This window comes from Helianthus annuus, chromosome 14 (assembly GCF_002127325.2).
Source record: "Helianthus annuus cultivar XRQ/B chromosome 14, HanXRQr2.0-SUNRISE, whole genome shotgun sequence".
Taxonomy (NCBI): Eukaryota; Viridiplantae; Streptophyta; class Magnoliopsida; order Asterales; family Asteraceae; genus Helianthus; species Helianthus annuus.
Window position 1 is genome coordinate 152,832,223 of NC_035446.2, and position 8,378 is coordinate 152,840,600.

General features: G+C 36.8%; 2 protein-coding genes across 2 annotated transcripts; one reads left to right on the forward strand and one right to left on the reverse strand.

Moving 5' to 3' along the window:
• The first annotated feature begins 891 nt into the window (after positions 1-891).
• On the forward strand, positions 892-2,696 carry LOC110904359 (parthenolide synthase). Its single transcript, XM_022150207.2, has 2 exons — positions 892-1,835; positions 1,918-2,696. Exons 1-2 carry the CDS (start codon positions 945-947, stop codon positions 2,536-2,538), a joined length of 1,512 nt encoding a protein of 503 aa, XP_022005899.1. The 5' UTR covers positions 892-944; the 3' UTR covers positions 2,539-2,696.
• A 1,107-nt stretch (positions 2,697-3,803) lies between these two features.
• On the reverse strand, positions 3,804-5,560 carry LOC110904360 (ketol-acid reductoisomerase, chloroplastic-like). Its single transcript, XM_022150208.2, has 2 exons — positions 5,141-5,560; positions 3,804-4,269 (listed from the first exon to the last, which is right to left on the reverse strand). Exons 1-2 carry the CDS (start codon positions 5,425-5,427, stop codon positions 4,200-4,202), a joined length of 357 nt encoding a protein of 118 aa, XP_022005900.1. The 5' UTR covers positions 5,428-5,560; the 3' UTR covers positions 3,804-4,199.
• Between the last annotated feature and the right edge of the window lie 2,818 nt (positions 5,561-8,378).

Here is an 8,378-nt window from a genome sequence, read left to right on the forward strand (position 1 = left end):
AAAATGCTTTACAGTTAAATCCGCCAGAAAGCTCCTTTGCGCGCAACCTAAGACTACGACCCGTTTCGGCTTTGTGTGGAACAGGTGGGTCCCGATTAAAGTTAATGTGTTTGGTTGGTGTTCATTTCTCAACCAGCTCCCTTCAAAAGACGCTCTCATTTATCGGAACATCACTATCGACTCCCCGTTATGCCCTTTCTGTGAAGAGGTTTCGGAATCGCTGGATCACTTATTCTTAGCTTACAGGTTCTCATGCGATGTGTGGACTGGAATTGCATCTTGGTTAAAGATTCCACCCATCTTTGCTTTTGGCTACAAAGACATCATGTCCATCCATCTTTCTTTAACAAAATCATTTTTGACAAGTCTAAGCCCTCGGTCAGCGGCGTCATTGGAGAAATTAAAGTCTTAGGCTTTCTTTGGATCAAACATCGTTTGAATGTTAGTAAAGCAAACCGGAGTCATTTTGATTTATTGTAATCTTTCGTTTTTGTTTTGTTGCGCCAGAGGCTGTGGACCTACTTAGTCGAGTTCAAAGGGTCATGCATAGTAATGTTATGACCCCGAGATCTATGGACGTAGTTTTTAAAAGGCTTAGTTTCGCTATTCAAAAAGGGGTAGCGGCGCAGCTTGTTGCCCGTTTACCAACTATCTCAATGTAAATTATCTTTAGTTAATTATTATTAATTTTCAAATTTAATCATTCCTATCATAATAATAAAAAAAGTTGTTTTCCTTTTTTGTGTTCCCTTGAGTTTCTTGCTTGAGGGTTCGTTCTTAATGAAATGCCACCTTTCAAAAAAAAATAATAATGATAAAATTTTTATTTCAACCAATTACCTTTTTATAATGATTTTCCTTCCTTCCTTTGTATAATCATTAATTCATCAAGTCCGGTTATAAATAGGCATATATGTACCTTATCATTAGCCATATTAAACCAAATGGGCATCTCGACTGAATGGCCTCTTATAGCAGCACTAGTCCTCCTCATTTTGTCCATTTTTGTATACCCCAAAAGATTGTCCAAGGCTTATAAGCTTCCCCCAAGCCCTCCAAAGCTTCCCATACTCGGAAACTTGCACCAACTGCTCGGTAAACCTCGTCACGAGGCACTTTGGCAACTTTCAAAACAATATGGCCCCCTTATGCAACTCCATATTGGTTCAAAACACTTCCTTATCATATCTTCTCCTGAAATGGCCAAACAAGTCTTGAAAACTCAAGATCACATCTTTTGTTCCCGCCCGAAGTCTCGTGCGGCCCAACGGCTAACATACAACTATCTGGACATCGCCTTCTCGCCTTACAGCGGTCACTGGAAAGAGATGCGCAAGCTTATGGTGTCTGAGTTCTTGGGTCCCAAGAGAGCTAAACTCTCTAATCATGTGTTGGTGACAGAGATGGAGAGCATTATCAATTCCCTATCACCAAACACAGAGGTAAACCTAAGCAATATATTTTCAGAAATGCTAGAGCATATATTATGCAAGGTGGCGTTTGGTAACAACTATAGAGGAGAACCACAGATGGGTCCGTCATTGAAAGTCATGCTTAGTGAAACTAGCGAATTAATAAACGGAGGTGTTGGTGACATTTTTCCAGTTTTGGGTTTTTTTGTTGACCACTTAAGTGGATGGAACCGTAGGTTGAATGATCTCTTTAAAAATCTTGATGTCTACATCGACAAAATCGTTGATGACCATCTTAAAGATAACGTTGAAGAAATAAGTGAGGAGGACAAAGATTTTGTCCATACTTTACTTGAGATGTCTTCCAAAGAAAATGCTTCTGGCTATCGCCCAAATCTTGCAGATGTAAAAGCTCTTGTGATGGTAAATTAAGTATTTATTTTGTTGTATGTATTTTTATTTTTATACCAAATATATATGGTGTAATATTTAACTAACGTTTCAGAACATAATTCATGCGGGGATCGATACAAATGCCACGGCGTTGACATGGGCTATGTCCGAGATCATTAGAAATCCTAGAGTGATGCGGAAATTGCAAAACGAAATCCGAAATTGCACAGGAAGAATACAAAAGGTAGAAGAAATGAACACCACAAAAATGACATACTTGAAAATGGTGGTGAAAGAGACACTAAGATTGCACCCGCCTGCCCCATTGTTGGTTCCACATGAAAGCTTAAGCCATACTCAAATTGATGGCTATGACATATTGCCTAATACACCCGTTATAATCAACGCTTGGGGGATAGCAAGAGACCCAAGCAATTGGGGGGAGAATGCGGCCGAGTTCTATCCAGATAGGTTTGAAAACGTTGGTGGTGATTTTGGAGCGGATGGGTTTGAAATGCTCCCGTTTGGAGGGGGGCGAAGGTCTTGTCCAGCCAAGAAAACTGCTCCGTTAAATGTAGAGTTTGTGATTGCAAACCTTCTTTACTGGTTTGATTGGGAACCGGCTAGCGGAACCAAGTGTGAAGACTTGAACATGGAAGACTTTGGTACAATCGTTCTTGGAAAGAAAGTTCCCCTTTGCCTTGTACCCACAAAGCATAAGTGGAAGAATTAATGGAGCCTAAAAAATTAAATAAAGTACCAACATACATGCAGGTTAATTTGTATCGATTTTTTAAACGTGTTGGGTTTTCTGTATGTTAGTCTTTATATTTCCATGTAGTCACCGTAACATGTATTCATATAATTATCCACATATTTTACTTGATTCTATTCTTAAGGATAACAGTTTTTTTTTTCAAATAGTGTTACAACCAAACCAGCTCCTTTCCTTTTGGTGTCTTGTCTTTTTTCTTCTTTCAATGTGTGAGGTTATTTGTAGAACTTCATAAACTTTTGCATTTCATTTTATTTTGAAACACTTGATAACAAAGACAATAACCACCTTTGCATTATAGGGAAAAAAATCAACCCTTGATTAAAGAAAGAGTGAATTGCGGTTTTGCTCCTTGTGGTTTATAGTCTATTGTAATATTTTACAAAATTCAAATGTGTTGTAATTTACATACCAAGTTTTCTTTTTTATTGCAATTTCAATCTATCATATTAACTCCATCAATCTTCTAGTTAAATCTTAGTAGACATGTGATGAACAAATACATAATTAACCATCAAAATTGAAGGAAACAAATATTATTGAGATTTTTACATATTTCCCCTTCTTAAGCCTCCTTATTACATATTTCCCTAGAATATAAAATCAATTACATATTTTCCCTTTTTTGAGAAATTACCTAACTACCCTCAATTACTCATGCGTATAATGTAAATCGAAAACCCTACACGCGACCTTTCTTCTCCTCCCCTACCATCGACGTTCAACTTTCAGGTATGTATCTATTCATCGATTCTTACTGGTTCATGGATTATCTATCTGTTCATCGAAAAACGATGTATTTTACAATCGATTATGCTTGTGTTCTTTTTTCTTCATCGATTTTATTCCTGATCCTATTCGATTACTGATCCTATTAATTAGTTCGATTACTGATCGTGTGTTACAATCGATTATGCTTGGTAGTTACAATCGATTATGCTTGGTAATTACAATCGTGTGTTTAACTAGTTCGATTACTGATCCTATTCGATTACTGGTTCGATTCGTTCATAACTGGTTGGAAGTCATCTGATGTGTATGCATATAATTATTGTAATCATTTATGAGACTAAATTATATTTAACATTCAAGAAAATAGATTAAATAAAACCATTATAATACATGTTTTATAAAACAATGGTAACAGCAGCTTACTTATTATTATAAACCAAAAACTTTGAAGGCACAATAGGACAATCATGTTTGTAGTGTTTGGCTGTTTGTATTTATTTTTTGATATATTAGAATTACAACTGTACATCTGTAGGTGTTGGGAAAACTTCTCTTGTTCATCTAATTGTGAAAGGTTCGTCAATAGCTCGTCCTGCTCAAACAGTTGGGTGTACGATGGATGTAAAGGTTTGCCCACATATATTTTCTCCACAACTTGTTTTCAGTACAACCACACATGAATCATATGCTTTTTTCTTTGTCTAAGTATGTTTTTTTATCATAATACTTCTGCAGCATTTTACATATGGATCATCTAGTACTAGCTCTTCAAGTAGCATTAAAGGCGACATGGATAGAGAATTTTTTGTCGAACTTTGGGACGTCTCTGGACACGACCGCTATAACGATTGTCGCTCCATGTTCTATTCTCAAATAAATGGTACAGGTTAGACCAGGTGACGACCGCTATAACGATTGTCGCTCCAAGAATGAACAGAACTAGACCAGGTGACGAGCCTAAAAAACGACAAAAATGTCCACGATGTGGTGAGTAAGGACACCGTGAAAAGACATGCAAAAACTCAGCACCTAAAGATCCTACTCAACAACAAGCCTCAACAAGTAAAAGGGAACGAGGAAAAAGTACAAAAAAGACGTGAAAGTAATTAGTCAAAGATGAGCGGTTGATTTCGAATTTTTGGTATCGTATTTATGTTTTTTGAACTGAAATTATTATGAACGGAATTTATGTTTTTATTATTATGAACGGAAATTATTATGAATGGAAATTATGTTTTGTACTTTTTGGTTTTATGTTTTTATCATTGTAAACAGGGGCGAAGTATAGAAGAATTGGGGTGATAATAGATAAATTGGGTAAATATGTAATTGATTTTACATATTAGAGTGAGGAAATATGTAAATATTCATTTACTAGTTCATTAAGAGTAAAATAGTCATAAATAAGAGTCATTTTAATGAAAAGGGGAAATATGTAATATATATCAGTTAGGGAGGGGAAATATGTAATTGATTTTATGATTTGGGTAAATATGTAATAAAGCAGCTTAGGAGGGGGAAATATGTAAAAAAGCCCAATATTATTTAAATCCATTTATAATTCTTTTGTTTCTACTCTTAACATGTCCCTAAACTTCTCTTTATCTCCTAAAGCTCATGTGGCTCAGGTTTTTACTCATGCCCATTAACTTAAATGAAAAAATCACGTATTCATAAAATAACTAAAATTATCCCCCCCACCTTCTCTCTATTTCCCCCACCATTAACCACCACCCTCCTACCACCTACAGTCCCTTGGTACCAAAAACTAGATTCAAACAGAATTTACGTATATACACACACAAAAAGAGAAACAAAAAGTAATAACCTCATTATGACCAGCAAAGTTAATTTTCTCCTTTTAAACACAGAGGTTTCAAAATTAAGAAGCGTAGATTTGGTTATTGCTGGTGCTGAAACCATACGAGCTCCGAGAGCAGATCCAGATCCGTCATTAGAGCGAGCTCGGAGGGTTTTCGAAGCAGTTTTGGAGGAGAAAAGTCCGATGTTAAACCCTAGGGTTTTGGGAGCGGCCTTGAGAGATTTGGTGGTGGTTGCGGAGGAGGTGGTAGGAGCTAAGGTGGAGAAGGTGGTTGTGGTTGTTGCCGCCGCCATTATGGTGGTGAAATGCGGTGGAAGAAGGGAAACGGCGGAGCAGAGAGAGGTGGAGATATGTGTACGACAGGGTGTAGTGATATGTTGTTCGCACGGTTTGAATTTCAGTCGGGTTCGGTGGAGTGGTAACCGGGTTCAGTGATGTGTTGTTGAAGGGGCGGACCTTAAGTATAAAGAGCCGTAGCACGGGCTCAACTTTTTATCGGTAGTGTAATTTTTTTTTTCGTTTTTTATATCAAGGATACGTCTAACAGCTACGAGGACACCCCTAAGAAAAGTCTGTAAGCCCAAATTGCAGTCTATAAACTTAGTTCCTACTTCTTAGCCCAACCCAAATCAATAATCAATTATAAGAGTATTACAACTTATAAACCTTTATTTATTTGTTGTCGTTTTTTTTTAATATTGTATGATTGCACGGTGAAAAAAAAATTGGGATACCCCTGAGTTAATGTTCTAGTTCCGCCAGTTGTTCGCACGGTGGGGGAACGAAGAGAAAGGTGGGGGTGGGTGAGGTTGGGTTGTTTTTTTTTTTTTTTTTTTTTTTTTTTTTTTTTTTGAGACCGGAGAAGATGAAGGGTAATTTTGTTATTTCACATCCACCTAACGGAGAAAACTAACGGACATCCATTCCAGGGACTATCCGAGTAACAAACTGTCAAACCACAGGAAGCACCGGTGTAATTTCCAAAAGTTGAGGACTATAGGTGTTATTTTGCAAAAACACAGGACTATCCGTGCATTTTACTCTAAAACATACCTTGTAACTCAAATAACACTGCTTATAAAAGTCAACAGCTACAGAGTCAATGCTACCTACAATAAATATTTTTTTGAGTTCTTAATTGTAAATTAATTTAGTGAAAACTTGGTATGCTTCATTCTAAAAAAGCAAAATAGATATAGAATAGTATTTACATGTGAATACAAAGTGATGACACACATCAGAGTCAATTCTTAGGGTGGAGGGAGTGGTAGTGGTGAGTTAGGTTGTTTGAGTTATTCTCTAGCTAATAATATCGTGCCATGTCAAGTCCCTATTTCACTTCTCATTTTGCACTCAATTACTCACAATGATCAAACACCTGGATCGGTGATGGTGACTCCCTGATACACTCCCCGATAGGACTCCGTCCACCCTTATAAATAAATTATCAGAATGGCCCCCCATAATTAGATGCTGGAGAGTGTTAGGGGTCGATGAGCGATCAAATCTTACACCAGAAGTATAAGGTGCCTCTCCAAGGGTACTCACCATTTGGCAACACGAATGGGGTTGTTGCCTTGTATGACATAGTGGCAACAATGTCATAGCGGCTGGTAGCGGCGAACGACATCACAACGCCAAATGAGTAAAAACTTAAGTCACATGATCATTAGATTATGGGGTGTGGGGCGTGGGTTGAGGTGGCGGATTGGGTTTAACGCTGGCTACACCACACCGGCTAAGAGTTGGACATGGCGTTGCCCGCTTGGTGTGGTGATTGTGCCTGGCGTGGGGTGGAGGGGCTGGGTGACATGGCTGGCTTTGGTTGGCTGGTTCAAGGTAGCCGTTGCCAAACGGCTAGTTTAAAAAATATATATTTACATATTAAACCAATATATATACCCACCATTTTTTTACAATTTTTACCACTTCTCTATTTCTTCTAGTTTATCTCTTTATTTTTTATAAAATCAACCCACAACATCCTACAATGCATTTAATTTCCTCCAACAACAAAGGATTGAGATCAGGAAAAATATCCAAGTGTCGTTCGATAAGAAGATATCTCTAAAAGAAAAACGCGAAGATATGAAACTTCTCGCCATGCATATCGATCACCTTATTGGCCCACAATTGATAATGACATTGTAAATGAAAGAAGAAATAATGAAAAAATATAACATGGAGTAACTTTTATGTAGTTTTTAATTTTATGTAGGTTTTTTTTTTTATTTTCTTTGTAGTTTTTTAAAATATTCTATGCAATCTTCTATTTTAATTAGTTTGTTATTTTTAGTAAATTACATATTAAATAGTTTAAACAAAAAAAGATATAAAAAATTCCACATGGCTGCCATGCCCAGCTAAGCCACGCCCCATCACACCCTTAGTTTTTTAGTATTAGTTTGTGGATCTCATCTCGCCACGTGTCGAGCAATGCCTCCAACTCAAGCCCCTCCACACTCCATATTCTTAAGATCTGTTAACGATAAAGAGAAGCTCAGGGACATGTTAAAAGTAGAAACAAAACTACAAAAGAATTATAAATGGACTTAAATAATATTTGTTTCGTTCAATTTTGATGGTTAAATAGGTGATGCTTCTTATGTGACTAGGATGATGGTTGGAGTTAATCTGGTTGAGTGAATTGCAATAAAACAAAAACATTGGTATGTAAATTGTGTCAGGCGGCTATCTGGTACACGCTCATTTGCTCTAAAAAATAACAATTTTGCTCCCAGTTTAAAATTATAGTATTTCCATCGTTTTAGTTTTTTTAGCAAAAGTATAGTAGTGTTTCGTTTTAATTGGTTGACTCGATATAATTTTTTTTTTGAGATCATGTCATGAGTAGTATGTACAAGTAACCAAAAGACAGACATACATGTTATGAGAGAGAAATATTCTACTCGGTGCCTCGCAACGTGGATGGGGCAAAGACTAGTTAACATAGATTTAAGATCAATGAAAGGTGAAAATGACAAAAGTTCTAAAAGTATTGCGGGAATGGGATAAATTTTAAGGTTGTTGGATTTTAATAATTCAAACTTTGACCAATTGGCCAATAATAATCCTTACTTAAAAAATTATCCCTGCCATTCTCAACTTTCAAGTTATTTTCCTCCATCGAGCCTTTACTAACTAGGTTATAACCTAGTTAGTGTTTTGCTGACGTGGCCGCTTATGTGGCACAAAATATGGTTATATGCTGATGTAGAAGCTTATGTGGCAGCATCACCATCAC